At 45.0% G+C, this 19,988-nt stretch overlaps 1 protein-coding gene across 1 annotated transcript in view; it reads right to left on the reverse strand.

The window, feature by feature from the left end:
- Window positions 1–19,677, reverse strand: part of LOC148045370 (maestro heat-like repeat-containing protein family member 7) — a 43,105-nt gene extending 23,428 nt beyond the window's left edge. The window contains exons 1-4 of the mRNA XM_087716136.1: window positions 19,669–19,677; window positions 19,188–19,343; window positions 13,649–13,765; window positions 12,984–13,130 (exon numbers count right to left, since the gene is read on the reverse strand). Coding sequence (XP_087572262.1) covers window positions 12,984–13,130; window positions 13,649–13,765; window positions 19,188–19,343; window positions 19,669–19,677 — 429 coding nt within the window. The remainder of the gene's footprint in view (window positions 1–12,983; window positions 13,131–13,648; window positions 13,766–19,187; window positions 19,344–19,668) is intronic.
- Between the last annotated feature and the right edge of the window lie 311 nt (window positions 19,678–19,988).

Consider the following 19,988-nt stretch of genomic DNA (forward strand, 5'->3'; position numbering starts at 1 on the left):
ACGTCAGTCCCTCGGCCAATCAACAATAACAGTGCGTCGGCAACACCCTCTGGAGCTCTCAGCCAATCAGAGAGCTCAGAGGGTGTTACTGACAGTCAGAATAATTAACCAATATTTAACACCCCTTTCCCCCAGTTCTGCGCATGCCCGAAACGGAGCATGCGTAGTCCTTAAGATATGCTGGGCGGCGCCGGACCCGCCCAGATCTTCTCATTGCAGGAGAAGTCGTCGGCGGAGGAGGACCTCCTCGTGGTAGCTCCTCCCCGAAGGGAGTGTAGCTCCGGGGCACGCCCTTTCGGGAAGGCCCAGAAGGCGGGCACAACTGCAACGGTAGGTGTAGCCGTGGGGGCGCGTCACTTGTCGTGGGGGGAATTCTCTGTGCGTCCTCGGATCGAGTTGTTGGATTGGCGACCCCTTGGGCGGCGCTTGGGTAAGCAGGGCCTGGTGTGGCGAAGGCCCTCGGTTGCGGACTGTCGGATTGAGGACGCTGTTGTTGAAACAGGAGGGGGCCTGGTGTGGCAAAGGCCCATGGATGTGGTCTCTCGGATTGAGGGGTTTGTGCTTGGTGCAGGTTGAGGCCTGGAGTGGCGAAGGCTTCACATTGCAACCCCGGGGCTGCGGTGTTGTCGCTCAGGGGTTCGCGGCCACCAGCCTGCGACGGGAGACGCCTCCTCAATTGATCCAGGTGGCGTCTCCATTGGGTTCCATCAGCCAATTGGACCCTGAAAGAACATGGGCCAGTCAGGGCAACGATAGCACCCGGCACCCATTTTGGTTCCCCCGTAAACGACCGAGCCCACACTGGATCTCCTAGCTTAAAGGACCGGGGAGGGAGGACCCCCAGATTGCTCGGCTGATCCCCTGAATAGAGCGGGTGAAGCCTATCCAGGGAAGTCCGCAGGCGCCTGCCCATCAAGAGCTCCGCGGGGCTTTTGTTGGTAGTTGGGCAGGGGGTGGAATGTTGGCTTAGCAGGTAAGCCGCCACCCTCGCCTGCCAGTCGCCCCGGTCCATGCGGCTCAGTGCCTCCTTAGCTGAGCGGACCGCCCGTTCCGCCCGGCCATTGCTGGCCGGGTGGTACGGGGCTATGGGCGCATGCCGGATCCCCTGCTCGGCCAAGAACTCCTGGAAGGTGGTGGATGTGAACTGGGGCCCATTATCCGAGACCACCACGTCCGGCAACCCGTGGGTTGCGAACATCCTCCGCAGGGCCCTGACCGTACTCTCGGCTGTGGTGGAGCCCATGAGGACTAGCTCCACCCATCGAGAGTAGGCGTCCACCACTACCAGGAAGTTTTGGCCGTGGAAGGGACCGGCGAAATCGATGTGGAGGCGAGACCATGGGCCTCTCGGAGCCTCCCACTCACGAGCAGGCCCGGCTGGGGGGTTGGGCCTGGATAATTGACAGGTCGTGCAGCGGCCCACATGGGCCGCTATTTCTGTGTCCAGCAAGGGCCACCAGACATAGCTACGGGCCAATGCCTTCATTCGTGCTATGCCCGGGTGGTCCTTGTGGAGCAGATCCAGAACCAGTGGCCGGAGTGCGGTGGGGATCAGCACCCGATCCCCCCAGATGAGACAACCCCCGTGGAGGGAGATCTCAGCCTGGCGATTTTTAAAAGGCTGGAAGCCCTCTGCCACTTTGTCTGCTGGCCATCCCCTTAGAACCCAGGAAGAGACCTGGGACAAGATCGGATCGGCCTTTGTGTGGGCCGCCACGTCCGCGGCAGAGAGTGGGAACCCGGAGGCGGCAATGGAGAGGACTGAGAGAGAGGGAACGGGGGCGGTGTCCGTCTCCGGGAGTGGGCAACGGCTGAGGGCATCTGCATGCCCTAGCTGTTTGCCTGGACGGTACAGCAACGTGTAAGAATACGCTGCGAGGAACTCCGTCCAGCGAGTCATGCGGGGGGATAGAATGGAGGGGGTCGGCTTGTCCCCCGCCAAAAGCCCAAGGAGTGGCTTATGGTCGGTGACAAGGGTAAAGTGCCGACCATAGAGGTAATCGTGGAACCTCTTAATCCCGGACACTGCAGCCAGAGCCTCCTTGTCGATCTGGCTGTAATTGCGCTCCGCCGAGGAGAGTGTCCGAGAATAAAAGGCCACAGGGGCTTCTGAGCCATTAGGGAGGATATGGCTCAGGACAGCCCCTACTCCAAATGGGGAGGCGTCACACGCCAACGTCAGAGGCAACCCATCATGATATTGAATGAGGACTGCCGATGACGTCAGCGTCTCTTTGACAGCCGCGAACGCATGCGCTTCGCGGCTTCCCCAGTGCCAGGCCGCGGATCGGTCGAGCAACCGATGCAGCGGCTCGGCTAGTGACGCCTTGTGAGGAATAAAGGGGGCGTAAAAATTGAGCAGCCCTAGGAACGCCTGTAGCTCCGCCCTGGAGGTGGGAGCAGGGGCGTTCCTAATGGCGGCAATCTTAGAGGGTGTAGGGTGAATGCCTTGGGCATCTATTAAGAAGCCCAAGAATTCTACCCTAGGGACAGCAAATGAGCATTTGCTGCTTTTTAATTTTAATCCCGCGCCCCTGAAACGACAGAGGACCTTCCTTAATACTTCGATGAGTTCTGAGCGGCTTGTAGCAGCGATCAGAACGTCATCGAAATATGGCACTACCCCCGGAAGTCCATGGAGCAGGCGCTCCATGAGACTTTGGAAGATCCCCGGGGCCACGGATACGCCGAATTGTAGGCGGCGACAACGAAAAGCCCCACGATGAGTGACGATGGTCTGGGCAGCCGCCGCATCGTCATCCACCGGGAGCTGTTGATAGGCTTGCGCCATATCCAGTTTGGCAAATATGCAACCCTGCCCCAGGGAATGGAGCAGGTGTTGCACAACAGGGACTGGATAGGGGTTTGCCTGAAGGGCCAAGTTGATCGTCGACTTGTAGTCGGCGCAGATTCTCACCGAGCCATCCGGCTTGACCGGAAGAACTATGGGAGTCTCCCATGGAGCATGATCGACTGGCTCGATGACACCCTGCGCCAATAATTTGTCAAGTTCGGCGTCAACCTTGGCCCTTAAGGCAAAAGGCACCCTGCGGGCTTTCAGCCTAATAGGAGCAATCTGAGGATCTAAGCTAAGGGAGATGGGGGTTCCCTTATAACACCCCAGCTGTCCATCAAACACATCAGAGAACTCCTGCAGGACGTCCTCAATTGTCGCAGTTTTCACTTGGTGGACCCCCCCGATGGACAGTCCCAGTGTCTTAAACCAATCAAGGCCAAGAAGAGCCGGCAAATTGTGTTTTACAATTATGATTGGCAGCTCTCCCTTGAAATTGCCATATCTAACAGGGATAGGAAAGGATCCCAGAACAGGGATCAACTTCCCTTGGTAGTCCCTTAAGAGTACCCGGGATGGGGCTAACTTATTTTGGGAAACTGTAGGGCAGAGGTTTGAGAACATGTTCCAAGATAATAACGATCGGGAGGAGCCGGAGTCCACCTCCATCTGGCAAGGCTGACCTGCCAGGTGGACATTGGCCGTGATTTTGCGGTTGCCTGAGGAGGCCTGGTTGATGGAAGTCTCCACTTCCTGCGGCTCGGAAACAGTGTGGCAGTCATCTCCTCTGCGAGCTGGTCTCTGCTGGCGGCGCTGTTGCTGCTTGGTCCTCTCAGAAGTTTGGAAGAAGGCAGGGGCCGGCAAGGAGGCTCGGCACACTTGGGCGATGTGCCCCTGCCTCTGACAGCGGCGGCAGATTGCATTTTTGAATTGGCACGTTTGGCGGTCGTGGCGGCCTCCGCAGCTAGGGCAAGGCACCCTGGCGTTTTGCGGTGCGGCTGTGGATTGAGCTGGTGGCTTCCGCCGTGGTTGTGCGCGGACTTGATCGATGTTGTCTTGCTCCCGGTCCTCACAAGGGATTATATCATCATAGTCAATGTCATGCACTTGTGAGGCCGGTGCCGGGTTAGTTGACAGCTGTAGCCGCTCCAAATCGGCGGTCGATTGCTCCGAGAGCTCAGCTGCTCTGGCGATCTCGACTGCTTGGAGCAGCGTAATGTCATGGTGGCGGAACATGCGGCTTCTTAAGTGTACATCCCGCACACCGCACACAAACTGCTCGACTAGGTTTTCTTCTAGGTTCGAAAAATCGCACTGGGCCGCCACAGTGCGCAGGGCTTCCAAAAATTGACTGATCGTCTCCCCCGGCTTCTGTACCCGCCTCCTGAATGCGAAACTGCGGGCAATTTTGGATGGCGTTGGGGCATAGTGCCCCTTTAATTTGGCCATCAAGTTGTCCCAGCCCAATTTGTATGCGGGTCTGGGAGCAGCCATGGCTCTGGCTGAGGCAAACATTGAGGGTTCGCAGCATGATAAGAAAAAGCTGCACTTCTCCTCATCCGTTTGAGCCTGATTTTTGGTTGCGATTAAATATGTTTCAAAGCGCTCCATGAATCCTTCCCAGGATTCGCCGGCGGAGCCGAAAGGAGCGAAAGGCGGCAATGAATTCATACTGGCTAAACTGACTTGTGAGGAGCGGATGGACTGAAGTCGTGACAGGAAAAATTTTCCTCAGCGTTCGGTGCTGGCGCGGACAGCGACTTACAGCAGCTAGCTGGAATAAACTCTCTGTCTTTAAACCTAGGCTTGCGTGGAATCGCCGTATCCCATCCTCGTCGCCAGTTTTAAAGATTGACGGAGGGACGACGCGCAGCCAGGATTTCAACTAACAGACTCTTTATTCAAGTGATGGCGATTCAAGGAACGGAAAACTCGCGCCAAGGTATTTATATTCTTGTTTAACCAATCACTGGCCGGGGACGCGACAGCAACTGCTGACGTCAGTCCCTCGGCCAATCAACAATAACAGTGCGTCGGCAACACCCTCTGGAGCTCTCAGCCAATCAGAGAGCTCAGAGGGTGTTACTGACAGTCAGAATAATTAACCAATATTTAACAAATACGAATCTGTTGCCAAATATCAAAATTTTGATCGCGTGACCATGAGGATGCTGCAACGGTCGCTAAGTGTGAAAATGGTCGCTAAGTGTGAAAAATGGTCATCAGTCACTTTTTTCCATGCCATTGTAACTTTGGTCACTATATCACCTTTCTTGCCACAGTTCTTAAGTGAATAAATGCAGCTGATAAATTAGTAACATAAGTGAATCTGGTTTCCCCCGTTGACTTTGTAAAAAGGTGATTATATGACCTCAGGACACAGAAACCATCAAAAATACGAATCTGTTGCCAAACATCAAAATTTTGACCGCGTGTCCATGAGGATGCTGCAATGGTCGCTAAGTGTGAAAATGGTCGCTAAGTGTGAAAAATGGTCATCAGTCACTTTTTTCAATGCCATTGTAACTTTGGTCACTATATCACTTTTCTTGCCACAGTTCTTAAGTGAATAAATGAAATTGATAAATTAGTAACATAAGGGAATCTGGTTTCCTCATTTGACTTTGTCAAAAGGTGGATTATATGACCTCCAGGACACTGAAACCATCATAAATACGAATCTGTTGCCAAACATCAAAATTTTGATCGGGTGACCATGAGGATGCTGCAACGGTCACTAAGTGTGAAAAATGGTCATCAGTCACTTTTTTCAAAGCCATTGTAACTTTGGTCACTATATCACCTTTCTTCCAGAGTTCGTAAGTGAATAAATGCAGCTGATAAATTAGTAACATAAGGGAATCTGGTCTCCCCTTTGACTTTGTCAAAAGTTGATTATGTGACTTCAGGACACCAAAATCATCATAAATACGAATCTGTTGCCAAACAATCAAAATATTGATCCGCGTGACCATGAGGATGCTGCAAGGGCGCTAAGTGTGAAAATGGTCGCTAAGTGTGAAAAATGGTCATCAGTCACTTTTTTCAATGCCATTGTAACTTTGGTCACTATATCACTTTTCTTGCCACAGTTCTTAAGTGAAATAAATGCAGCTGATAAATTAGTAACATAAGTGAATCTGGTTTCCCCATTTGACTTTGTCAATAGGTGATTATATGACTTCAGGACACTGAAACTTTCATAAATACGAATCTGTTGCCAAATATCAAAATTTTGATCGCGTGACCATGAGGATGCTGCAACGGTCGCTAAGTGTGAAAATTGTCGCTAAGTGTGAAAAATGGTCATCAGTCACTTTTTTCAATGCCATTGTAACTTTGGTCACTAAGCCCATTATATCACCTTTCTTGCCACAGTTCTTAAGTGAATAAATGCAGCTGACAAATTAGTAACATAAGTGAATCTCGTTTCCCCATTTGCCTTTCTCAAAAGGTGATTATATGACCTCAGGACACTGAAACCATCATAAATACGAATCTGTTGCCAAACATCAAAATTTTGATGGCGTGACCATGAGGTTGTTGCAACGGTCGCTAAGTGTGAAAATAGTCGCTAAGTGTGAAAAATGGTCATCAGTCACTTTTTTCAATGCCATTGTAACTTTGGTCACTATATCACCTTTCTTGCCACAGTTCTTAAGTGAATAAAGGCAGCTGATAAGTTAGTAACATAAGTGAATCTGGTTTCCCAATTTGACTTTGTAAAAAGGTGATAAAATGACCCCAGGATCCTGAAACAATCATAAATACGAATCTGTTGCCAAACATCAAAATTTTGATCGCGTGACCATGGGGACGCTGAAATGGTCTCTAAGTTTCAAAATGGTCGCTAAGTGTGAAAAATAGTCATCAGTCACTTTTTTCAATGCCATTGTAACTTTGGTCACAAAGCCCATTATATCACCTTTCTTGCCACAGTTCTTAAGTGAATAAATGCAGTTAATAAATTAGTAACATAAGTGAATCTGGTTTCCCCATTTGACTTTGTAAAAAGGTGATTATATGACCTCAGGACAATAAAACAATCATAAATACGAATCTGTTGCCAAACATCAAAATATTGATCGCGTGACCATGAGCATTCTGCAACGGTCGTTAAGTGTGAAAATGGTCGCTAAGTGTGAAAAATGGTCATCAGTCACTTTTTTCAATGCCATTGTAACTTTGGTCACTATATCACTTTTCTTGCCACAGTTCTTAAGTGAATAAATGAAATTGATAAATTAGTAACATAAGGGAATATGGTTTCCTCATTTGACTTTGTCAAAAGGTGGATTATATGACCTCAGGACACTGAAACTTTCATAAATACGAATCTGTTGCCAAATATCAAAATTTTGATCGCGTGACCATGAGGATGCTGCAACGGTCGCTAAGTGTGAAAATTGTCGCTAAGTGTGAAAAATGGTCATCAGTCACTTTTTTCAATGCCATTGTAACTTTGGTCACTAAGCCCATTATATCACCTTTCTTGCCACAGTTCTTAAGTGAATAAATGCAGCTGATAAGTTAGTAACATAAGTGAATCTGGTTTCCCAATTTGACTTTGTAAAAAGGTGATAAAATGACCCCAGGATCCTGAAACAATCATAAATACGAATCTGTTGCCAAACATCAAAATTTTGATCGCGTGACCATGAGGACGCTGAAATGGTCTCTAAGTTTCAAAATGGTCGCTATGTGTGAAAAATAGTCATCAGTCACTTTTTTCAATGTCATTGTAACTTTGGTCACTATATCACCTTTCTTGCCACAGTTTTTAAGTCAATAAATGCAGCTGATAAGTTAGTAACATAAGTGAATCTGGTTTCCCAATTTGACTTTGTAAAAAGGTGATAAAATGACCCCAGGATCCTGAAACAATCATAAATACGAATTTGTTGCCAAACATCAAAATTTTGATCGCGTGACCATGAGGACGCTGAAATGGTCTCTAAGTTTCAAAATGGTCGCTAAGTCTGAAAAATAGTCATCAGTCACTTTTTTCAATGCCATTGTAACTTTGGTCACAAAGCCCATTATATCACCTTTCTTGCCACAGTTCTTAAGTGAATAAATGCAGTTAATAAATTAGTAACATAAGTGAATCTGGTTTCCCCCGTTGACTTTGTAAAAAGGTGGATTATATGACCTCAGGACACTGAAACCATCATAAATACGAATCTGTTGCCAAACATCAAAATTTTGATCGCGTGACCATGAGAATGCTGCAACGGTCGCTAAGTGTGAAAATGGTCGCTAAGTGTGAAAAATGGTCATCAGTCACTTTTTTCAATGCCATTGTAACTTTGGTCACAAAGCCCATTATATCACCTTTCTTGCCACAGTTCTTAAGTGAATAAATGCAGCTGATAAATTAGTAACATAAGTGAATCTGGTTTCCCCATTTGAATTTGTCAATAGGTGATTATATGACTTCAGGACACTGAAACTTTCATAAATACGAATCTGTTGCCAAATATCAAAATTTTGATCGCGTGACCATGAGGATGCTGCAACGGTCGCTAAGTGTGAAAATGGTCGCTAAGTGTGAAAAATGGTCATCAGTCACTTTTTTCAATGCCATTGTAACTTTGGTCACTAAGCCCATTATATCACCTTTCTTGCCACAGTTCTTAAGTGAATAAATGCAGCTGATAAGTTAGTAACATAAGTGAATCTGGTTTCCCAATTTGACTTTGTAAAAAGGTGATAAAATGACCCCAGGATCCTGAAACAATCATAAATACGAATCTGTTGCCAAACATCAAAATTTTGATCGCGTGTCCATGAGGACGCTGAAATGGTCTCTAAGTTTCAAAATGGTCGCTATGTGTGAAAAATAGTCATCAGTCACTTTTTTCAATGTCATTGTAACTTTGGTCACTATATCACCTTTCTTGCCACAGTTCTTAAGTGAATAAATGCAGCTGATAAGTTAGTAACATAAGTGAATCTGGTTTCCCCATTTGAATTTGTCAATAGGTGATTATATGACTTCAGGACACTGAAACTTTCATAAATACGAATCTGTTGCCAAATATCAAAATTTTGATCGCGTGACCATGAGGATGCTGCAACGGTCGCTAAGTGTGAAAATGGTCGCTAAGTGTGAAAAATGGTCATCAGTCACTTTTTTCAATGCCATTGTAACTTTGGTCACTATATCACTTTTCTTGCCACAGTTCTTAAGTGAATAAATGAAATTGATAAATTAGTAACATAAGAGAATCTGGTTTCCTCATTTGACTTTGTCAAAAGGTGGATTATATGACCTCAGGACACTGAAACTTTCATAAATACGAATCTGTTGCCAAATATCAAAATTTTGATCGCGTAACCATGAGGATGCTGCAACGGTCGCTAAGTGTGAAAATTGTCGCTAAGTGTGAAAAATGGTCATCAGTCACTTTTTTCAATGCCATTGTAACTATGGTCACTAAGCCCATTATATCACCTTTCTTGCCACAGTTCTTAAGTGAATAAATGCAGCTGATAAGTTAGTAACATAAGTGAATCTGGTTTCCCAATTTGACTTTGTAAAAAGGTGATAAAATGACCCCAGGATCCTGAAACAATCATAAATACGAATCTGTTGCCAAACATCAAAATTTTGATCGCGTGACCATGAGGACGCTGAAATGGTCTCTAAGTTTCAAAATGGTCGCTAAGTGTGAAAAATAGTCATCAGTCACTTTTTTCAATGCCATTGTAACTTTGGTCACAAAGCCCATTATATCACCTTTCTTGCCACAGTTCTTAAGTGAATAAATGCAGTTAATAAATTAGTAACATAAGTGAATCTGGTTTCCCCCGTTGACTTTGTAAAAAGGTGATTATATGACCTCAGGACACAGAAACCATCAAAAATACGAATCTGTTGCCAAACATCAAAATTTTGATCACGTGACCATGAGGATGCTGCAACGGTCGCTAAGTGTGAAAATGGTCGCTAAGTGTGAAATTTGGTCATCAGTCACTTTTTTCAATGCCATTGTAACTTTGGTCACTATATCACTTTTCTTGCCACAGTTCTTAAGTGAATAAATGAAATTGATAAATTAGTAACATAAGGGAATCTGGTTTCCTCATTTGACTTTGTCAAAAGGTGGATTATATGACCTCAGGACACTGAAACTTTCATAAATACGAATCTGTTGCCAAATATCAAAATTTTGATCGCGTGACCATGAGGATGCTGCAACGGTCGCTAAGTGTGAAAATTGTCGCTAAGTGTGAAAACTGGTCATCAGTCACTTTTTTCAATGCCATTGTAACTTTGGTCACTAAGCCCATTATATCACCTTTCTTGCCACAGTTCTTAAGTGAATAAATGCAGCTGATAAGTTAGTAACATAAGTGAATCTGGTTTCCCAATTTGACTTTGTAAAAAGGTGATAAAATGACCCCAGGATCCTGAAACAATCATAAATACGAATCTGTTGCCAAACATCAAAATTTTGATCGCGTGACCATGAGGACGCTGAAATGGTCTCTAAGTTTCAAAATGGTCGCTATGTGTGAAAAATAGTCATCAGTCACTTTTTTCAATGTCATTGTAACTTTGGTCACTATATCACCTTTCTTGCCACAGTTCTTAAGTGAATAAAGGCAGCTGACAAGTTAGTAACATAAGTGAATCTGGTTTCCCCATTTGACTTTGTAAAAAGGTGATCAAATATCCCCAGGACCCTGAAACCATCATAAATACGAATCTGTTGCCAAACATCAAAATTTTGATCGCGTGACCATGAGGATGCTGCAACGGTCGCTAAGTGTGAAAATGGTCGCTAAGTGTGTAAAATGGTCATCAGTCACTTTTTTCAATGCCATTGTAACTTTTTCACTAAGCCCATTATATCACCTTTCTTGCCACAGTTCTTAAGTGAATAAATGCAGCTGATAAGTTAGTAACGTAAGTGAATCTGGTTTCCCCATTTGACTTTGTAAAAAGGTGATTATATGACTTCAGGACACTGAAACCAACATAAATAGGAATCCAAGGTCCCTTCCAACTTTGTTCTTCTAATTCTAACACATGACCCAGATTTGAAGTCCTGTTAGACTCTTCTTCCTCAGGGATCAGAGGATCATATTTTGGTCGCTTGGCAACCAGCCTGCATTGATGGCAGTTTGCAGTGTCTCCTGACCATGGTTTAAGTCAGGGATGGGTAACTAGGGCTTCACTACGACCTGTGAACTTCAACTCCCAGAATCCCTGAAGGCCGGAGAATTCTGGGAGTTGAATCCACCGCTCTTAAAGTTATACAATTCCGCCCTCTGCATTTCTGGACATTGGCTGTGTAGTTTCTTCTAGAAAGTCTCAATGCCTTTTTTCTTCTTTCTTCCCCTAATTTTCCATTTCTATTTGTCATTCTACTTTATATATTAAATATCTGTCTATCTGTCTGTCTCTCTCTCTCTTTTACTCTCTCTCACTATCCATCCATATCTATCTATCTATCTATCTATCTATCTATCTATCTATCTATCTATCTATCTATCTATCTATCTATCTATCATCATAGGCAGGGGGTTGGACTAAAAGACCTCCAAGGTCCCTTCCAACTCTACTATTGTATTGTACTGTATTGTATCTATTTTTCTGTCTGTCTTTCTCTCCTAGTATATAAAAATAAACACTAATAATAAAAACAATGGGGAAGCAAGTTTCATGAAACAATCGTGCGACTAATTTAACGGCAGTGATTCAGCTAACAACGGTGGAAAGAGAAGACATACAATGGGGCAGATTCACTTAACAGCCATCCCACTTCACAACAGAATCATTTGGAGCCCAATTGATTGGAATTCAATTCAGTTCAAATTCTCTTTCAAACTTAAATGCGCTCAGAAGCACCTGCCCCTCCTCTCCCCACTTACGATGACCTTGATGACCAATTCCTGTTTCTCAGGTAGATGGAGGTCTTGCCTTCTGCTTAGGGCAGCCGCTTTGGTGACCATGATGATGGACCTCATGAAGGCCTTCGTCCTTGGAAACCCAAGTGGGAAGAGGGTGAGGTGAGAAGACACCAGGAGGAAGAGAGTGCATCTATTTATTCCAATCTTTATGTAGCCTACCATCTTTCCTTGAACTCTGGGGGGCTCCCAATCAAAATATCTCTTGGACATTCTAGGTTCTACTCCCACCTTAGGCATGAGAGGCAGCTGAGAGACTTTGGGCCAATCACCAAGAGATGGAGAGTTCTAGTCCCGCCTTAGGCAGGAGAGGCAGCTGAGAGACTTTGGGCCAATCACCAAGAGATGGAGAGTTCTAGTCCCGCCTTAGGCAGGAGAGGCAGCTGAGAGACTTTGGGCGAATCACCAAGAGATGGAGAGTTCTAGTCCCGCCTTAGGCAGGAGAGGCAGCTGAGAGACTTTGGGCGAATCACCAAGAGATGGAGGGTTCTAGTCCCGCCTTAGGCAGGAGAGCCAGCTGAGAGACTATGGGCCAATCACCAAGAGATGGAGAGTTCTAGTTCCGCCTTAGGCAGGAGAGCCAGCTGAGAGACTTTGGACCAATCACCAACAGATGGAGAGTTCTAGTCCCACCTTAGGCATGAGAGGCAGCTGATGGACTTTGGGCCAATCACCAAGAGATGGAGAGTTCTAGTGCCACTATAGCCATGAAAGTCAGTTGACTTTCAAACTGTCAGAGCCAATCTCTGTAGTCCCACCTTCAGCATGAGAGCCATCTGGGTGAGTCCACATCTGGCCCAGTTCTTCTCTCTCAATCCAACACACGTCACAGGGTGGTTGTTGTTGTGTGAAAAGGAAGAAAGAGGGTAATGCACCACCTTGAGTGTAATGAATGTGATATGACCATAGATAAAGAAACCCCTAGCATTTCATCATGTCCAGGGCAATTGGAACAGGAAGTAGATCTGAATGGGAGGCATAACTTGGGGCTGGATTCTCCGCAGCAACCTCTAAGAACTGCAGTCAGGTTGTCTTTGTTCACCAAAAGGAGATATTTGTAGCTCAGGCTTGAACTGTGGAGCCCTTGGTGCTCCCTGAGCTTGATTGGTTTTTACAGACGTTTCTTATATTTTTTCACCATCAACTGAAATCCAGAGAAGCAGGGATTAACCCCAGACAAACAAGGCAGCAGTAAACAACACATGAAGGAACTAGCAAAAGGAAAGCAACAGACCTGCCAGCACTGATACGAGGGTAGAAACCAGCCTACCTTGTTCATGGTGGAGTACTGGATGAGAATTTCAGACACGATGGACTGGATGAAAACACCCAGGTCTTCAGGGGAGGCTCCCTGGGCTGCTTGAGCATAGCAGAGGATTGATGTCCTCATTCGTCTGTCAGGCAGATATTGTGCGTTCTGCCAGGACAAAGAATTCAAACTCTTTTTCCAAGCACCAGAAGACAAGACAAGAAGCCATGGATGGAAAGAGATGGAGATTCTTAGTCATCCAGGTCATGGTCCCTTCTAGAACTGATGAAATGACCTAGTTGGGTCACAAAAGGTCTACATTTCTTGCAACCAAGCTCAGAGAGCACCAAGGACCCCACAGTCTTCCTCCTCCTCCTCCTCCTCCTCCTCCTCCTCCTCCTCCTCCTCCTCCTCCTCCTCCTCCTCCTCTTCCTCCTCATCCAAAAACTCCATAGTTCTCCTTCTCTCCTCCCCCTCCTTCTCCCACTTGTCCCTCTCCTCCTCCTCTCCTATTCCCTTCTCCTCCCTTCCCCTCCCCTCTTCAAAATCTGTTCACTTCTAAAACTGATGAAATGACCTAGTTGGGTCGCGAAAGGTCTACATTTCTTATAACCAAGCTCAGAGAGCACCAAGGACCCCACAAAGTTGGAGGTCTCAGCCCCCACAGGTAGCCCACTCCCACTCACCTCTCTGTCTGTCTCGTCTGCAACTGTGATTGCCAGAAGCTTCTTGAGGTGATCTTTCACAAGGTCCTTCTGCTTGGTATTCCTCAATTTGAAGCCATAATATTTGTACAGGTTTATCTGAAGGTTGGAAAAAGAGTTTGTGAGTCTGAGAGAGCTCCACCCATCATCCAGGAAAAGGAAGAACAGGACAAAGGATGATCAGAAAAGGAGCAAGTTTGGTCAAGCACAGGGCCATTTCCAACTAAGCATGGCTTACCCGCCATGGCCCACTCAGTAGGGAACAAGAGTTGCACTAATAGCAGTGTTCCAATATCTCAGGGGTGGCCCCAAAGAAGAGGGAGTCAACCTCTTCTCCAAGGGATCAGAAGTCAGGACGAGAAGCAATGGATGGAAACTTATCAAAGAGAGAACCAACCTAGAACTAAGTAGAAACTTCTTAGTGGAAGATCTTAGTAGAAGATCTCCGAGGTCCCTTCCAACTCTCTTATTACGTTATTCTGTGACTAATCAAGGAGAACTAAGGAGGAACTTCCTAACAATGAGGACAATTAACCACTGCAACAGTTTGCCTCCAGAAGTTGTGGGTGCTTCATCACTAGAGATTTTTAAGAAGAGATTGGACAACCATTTGCCTGAAATGGAAAAGGGTTTTCTGCCTGAGCAAGGGGTTGGATTAAAAGATCTCCGAGGCCTCCTTCCAAGTCTGTAATTCTAATATTCATTTGTCTGTCTAACATCGAAGAAATGTGGAAATAAGCATCAAATAAAAGATGCCAAAGGAGAGAGAAAATGATACGACAAACATTAAAATGATTTTTAACATTGGCTGGAGGAGCCGATTCTATGACGAGACGACACGCGATCTCAAAGCTCTGAGATTGTACTTGACACTTTTATTGCTGGGGGGTTCCAACTGACCTAAATCATCCCGAAGAGATGGTGAACAGGGAGATTACATCTTGCTGATCTCAGGGAAATCGCAAATCTCTGAGAAAAGCAAGGGAAAAGTCTTCGGTTGGCAATAAAAATTCCAGTCTATCAAGGCTGACAAAGTCAGGGCAATATGGAGGAGAAATGTTAAGCTGGTGAGAAACTTTTATTGTTTTTTAAAAAACGGACTGCCTATAAAATTTTAAAACTAACTTAAATCAAAGAATAGAAGAACTTAGCGGCAATTTTGATTTTTGAATTGGTTCTGGACAGTGGTTATCTTACTTTCTAAATGTTATTTACATGGATTGATTCTAAGTAAACCTTTTCAAATGGATGGATTACTCTAACATTTCTTCTGACTCTCTGTCAGCTACAAATTGGCTGTTTACATCTTGACTCTTTTATTGCTTGGCTGTTCTGGCTTAAGATCTGATAAGAGTGTACAGCTGTCCCTTTGTAGTTTGTTTTTACTTGCGAGTGTTTAAATCTTGCTGAGCTTCTAAGAAAAAATACAACTGCGTATAAACATAGTGTCTCTTCAAGCATCTCTTCAAGCGATACTTTTAGCTTTCAAGAGGGTGTTTGATACAGAGGAAAGAATTGAGAGAAAATTGGACTATTTGGTGCATTTGGCAACAAAATGTGATGAAAAAACTGAGGATGTTCATCAAATACAAAATAAGAAGATGGAAATTCAAAAAAATGAAATGCAAGAGTTTGAGTCTGTTGATATTCGTGGCAATTGGTTTATTTCTGAGGGAGGAAAGAATGGAATATTCAAAGAGGAATTAAATGGAGAGAAAACTTATTTCAAAGGACAGGACATAGAAGGAGAAGAAAGCATTAAAGAACTTATGGGCTATGAAATACTATTTGCAAAATATTTGATAACACTGCTGAGAATTAAAGATAAGCTGGCAAAGGAAACAGAAGGAGGGCGTCAACATTATATGAGAGATACTACAAACAAGAAGGTCAAAGAGGACTTTGTACAGACTTGTTTAAAAAAAGTTTGGAGAATTGGATCCACAAATGGCAGTAGATATAAGATTGTTTTGTTATTGGAGAGATACAGGTTGATAGAAGGAAGAGTATAATTCAAAATTAGCTAAACTTAGTTTAATCCAGTGATAATAGGTACAGTTAAATAAAAATTGATAATGATAGTAATGTATACAATGTTGAGCTATGATAAGTAATAATTGGATATGAGAAGGGAAGGTTAGAAATATTTTTGGACTATATATAAAGATTATTAATAACAATAATAAAAAACAAAATTAGACACAGACAAGTTTTAACTAATAGGGGGAAAATGTTATGATATAGGATATAGTTAAAAAAAGAAAGGATAATAATAATAAATTATGTACATGAAGGATTAGAAAATTTTGATATTAAATATTATGGATGTTTAGCTAAAACAGGATATGAGGATTTAATGTTAATGGAGGATTTTACAAATAAGTAAATGAAATGCCAGCATGTGGTTGTATTAAATCTTGGTATATTTTAGGATGAAGGACATTTAGATAACTATAGTCAAATAAAAGTGGAGGCATGATGATGGTAACATAATAAATATTTGAGTTAAGATATTTGAATTAATATGAATTATATTTGATGACGGTGGAAGAGATGCACAAAAGCTTTTTGTAACCAGCTGATACACTTTCTACAGTATGTAAAGAAGGAGGAGTTGTATGTTTGTTTTGAAAATAAAACACATTTACAAAAAAAATGATTTTTAACATTATTGGAAAGAATGAAATTGTTAAATTAACCCGTGGCTAGTCGGCCATGACTTGTAGGCAGTGGTGAGTTGGCCACAGCAAGTTGTCCTCTTCTGACCTTTGTCTAAGACAACTGCCATGCTTAAAGGGGAAAAGCTCAGCATATTTACCTTGTCTTTAGACTAGAAGTGGGAATTGCTTTGTTGCATTGAAGGTTTCTTGCTGATGGGCTGCAATATACTCATTTTCCCCCTGGGGACTTTGTGGTCTACAGGAATCTGCTTGGACAACAATAACAACAACAACAACAACAACCACAACAACAACAACAACAACAAGGACAACAAAAAAGAAGTTGTGAGGAAGTGAAGGAGCAGAGGAAGGAAGAGGTTTTTCTGTGTTTCCAAGGGGAGGGTTGGTCTCCCTTCTGCCTCAGGGTGCATTGGATCATTGATTCAACTTTTCTAGCTGGGACAGACACGAAGCACCTAAGAAGGACCATCCGGATTGCATCAGCTGGAGCCAAGAGAGCTTTTGAGAGGAACAGAAGGAAAAGCTCTGCCACAAATGGTGAGATGAAGTGCCTGGATTTTCTTCCTCTGTCTGGAATGGCCAGGAAACAACCTGTCTCCAGAGGCTGGTAGTCCTTGATTTATTGTTGGGATCTGTCTGCCACAGTAGCCGAATCAGAGGGGGTGGGAGGAGGCAGTGTGGGAGGCAGAAGCAACATTGAAGCAACCTAGGAGCTCCGAGGGGGAAGAGGGAATGGAGCTGGAAGAGAGAGAGAGAGAGAGAGAGTGACAGGTGTGGAGCCTGGCCATCTCTCTGGCTGGCCGTCTCTTCCGAAATGGGGAAAGGATCTGATTCCCTCCCAATCGGTTTCTCCCCCTCCGCAGAAATGCCAGGGAGATTTGGGAGGTGCTGGCTGAAGACCCTTATGCCAATCTCAAGATCATGAAGCCCCTCATGAAAAGGCTGGAAGACCAAGACCCCAGCACCGATGCCTTCTCAAGGAGGAACAGCAAGTCCCTCATGCCCATTGCTGTAAGCCCTCCACTGGTGGCTCTCTTTCCCTTGGATATAGAGGTGGGGAACACCTAGGGGAAGGGGAGAGGGAGGCAGTGGGAAAACTGCTGGGGCTAAAATTGGAGCGTCATTTGGCATAAGCCCCTCCTCCTTTTTAGGTGGAGGCAGATGTTTCTCTTCCTGGGCTCAATGAGAATGAATCTGTCAAACAAAACTCCTCATTGGCAACAGGAAGGGCATCTGGCCAGTAAACCCTCAGCTCCGTTCAGTTGGCCAGACTCTACCCTGCAAGGGATTCTGGGGAAGAGGAAGAAGGTGGTGAATCTAAGTAAACTGGGGAGCCCAAGGTGACTCTCCCTTCATTCCATTTCTAGGCCGCCTTTCCTCCTGTCCCTCCCGAACGCTGCTGAGCTCCTCCCCAACAAATTCTCCAACCGGCTCCTCGCCCTGGTCACGCAGCTGTACTTCCTCCTGGGAGCCAGCAAGAGTGGACTGTGTTTGTCATTCCTAGACTCAGAGAACTCCAGTGACCATGTTTAATCGTTCCCTCGTTTCCCTCCTTCCTGCAGAATACGATGTTAGAGCCGGTGCTAGTCCCTGTGGTCAACTGTGCTTGTCACCCAGACAAGTCTGTAGCAAAAGAATCACTCTGGACGCTTCAGTTCCTTTTCCGGCATCTGAATGCTCAAACCTATGGATGGAAAGCTGTCAATCTTATTCCGGTCCTGGGGAATTATTTTGCTGATGTACGTCAACCAAATCACAACAAACTAATCCACCACCCCCTCTCCCTCTTCCTCTCCTACCCTACCCCCCTTCTCTCTTTTTCTCCCACAAAGATCGCCTGGGTACCATCTGAAGAATTCTAATTTTATCAAAAAGTCTTAGAAATAGTTCACAACAACTGTGTTCTCATCTAAAAGAGTGTGTGAGCTTGCAGATGATCATTGAGGCCTTCCAGAGAGCTGGAGAAGTGCCAGATGAGGTGTAAGAGAATGAAGGTTGCCACTCTCTTCAGCTTCACCAAACCACCATCAATCACCCTCCATATTTATTAAAAATCCAGATTGGTGTTGCTTGATCTCAGACACTTTAAGGTGTGTGGATTTCAACTCTGCTGGCCTGAGAAGGTTGAAGTCCCCACATCTGAAAGCTGCTCAGATTGGGAAACTCTGGTCTCCATCAGTATTTCTCCCTCTTGGCAACTTGAAGAGGTGAGGACTCCAACTCCCAGAATTCTCCAACTTGAGGGTTAGGTCTTTTGTTGCTGGGTGGGTAATATTTAGGAGACGGTCATAAATCTCTTTCAAGATCATGGGTACCTATGGCAAAAGAGAGATTGGAGGATGAGATTCAGTGTTGGTCTCCATTGGAGATGCAGTAGGGATGATAACTTCCACTCATTGGGGAAAATAAATTGGCCCCCACAATGTCAAAGTTTACCCTACATTTTAAAAAAATTCCTGATTTGTCCAGCTGCCTGTGATATTTTATTTATTGGTTTATTTTAGGAGATTTATATTGCTGCCTATTCGCACATGACGACTCAAGGCGGCTGACAAAGCCATAAAAACATCTGGAGCCTTCACCACTGGCACACTGGCTCATCAAATGTTATTTTTCATGAAAAAAAATGGCTCCTTTCTTTTGCCCTTACTTTCTTCTGGGAGGTTTGGACAACTTTCTCAACAGCCCTAGGATCGCTCAGTGGCCTCCTATCCAGCCTTAGCCTTCTTAAAACCAGCAGAAGTGTCATCACTGAGCCAAAAAGGTCTCAGCCATTCTCATCTTTTTTTTCTACAAAATCTCCTTCATCCGTTTTGCTCCAAACACTGCAATGTCCTTACTTCCTTCGTTTCCTCCTCGTTTCCAAACTCTAATAGGATGGCGTTGAGGAGCAGCCCCGCAGAGTGTGAGATGTAAGTGTCCACTTGGTTCAAAGCCCCCAGGGTTTCCAAGAGCAGCTGCGTTAGCTGCAATGGGCTGAGATGCTTCCCAAAAGCCTATCGGAGAGAAGGAAAGGAGACCATGCAGAGATGCCTTAGAGCTTTGACGCCCTTCTCTTGAGACTTTGACCCAGATTGGGGGACAGCACATCGTGTAGAGATGCAGCCTTATTCCATGTCCTCCATCAGGTAGGATTCGGATGGGGTCAAAGAAGCCAACATGGCAGCTGCCCTTTCTTCCTCCTACGCATTGGGGGGAGGGGTACCCAAAGCCCAATCTTGGGAGAATGCCGTCGCCACTGTGAGATTGACTCCTTTGAGGCTCTCCGGGTCAGGAGGAGGAGGAAAAGGAAGCCAGGCCAAAGGCTGATCCAAAACATACCTTCGCCATTTTGGAGATGTTGTGGAAGATCCCAGAGCCCGAAACAAAGAAATCCTCCCTCTGCCAATGTACAATGTTGTCCTGTTTGTTCTAGAGATGCAGCCTTATTCCATGTCCTCCATCAGGTGGGATTCAGATGGGAGTCAAAGAAGCCAACATGGCTGTTGTAACATAAGTGTAGGCATGCATAGCTATGCTGGAACACGTATACAACATCAGTAATCATTCACCATAAGGTGACTAACACAAACTGTTAACTCTCAGCACTAAGTAGGGCAGAGGTCACAACCTGTTAACTCTCAGCATTAACTAGGGGTCAA

Source organism: Thamnophis sirtalis, unplaced genomic scaffold (assembly GCF_051295495.1).
Source record: "Thamnophis sirtalis isolate CommonGarterSnake01/CBP01778 unplaced genomic scaffold, rThaSir2_p1.2 scaffold_5, whole genome shotgun sequence".
Taxonomy (NCBI): domain Eukaryota; kingdom Metazoa; phylum Chordata; class Lepidosauria; order Squamata; family Natricidae; genus Thamnophis; species Thamnophis sirtalis.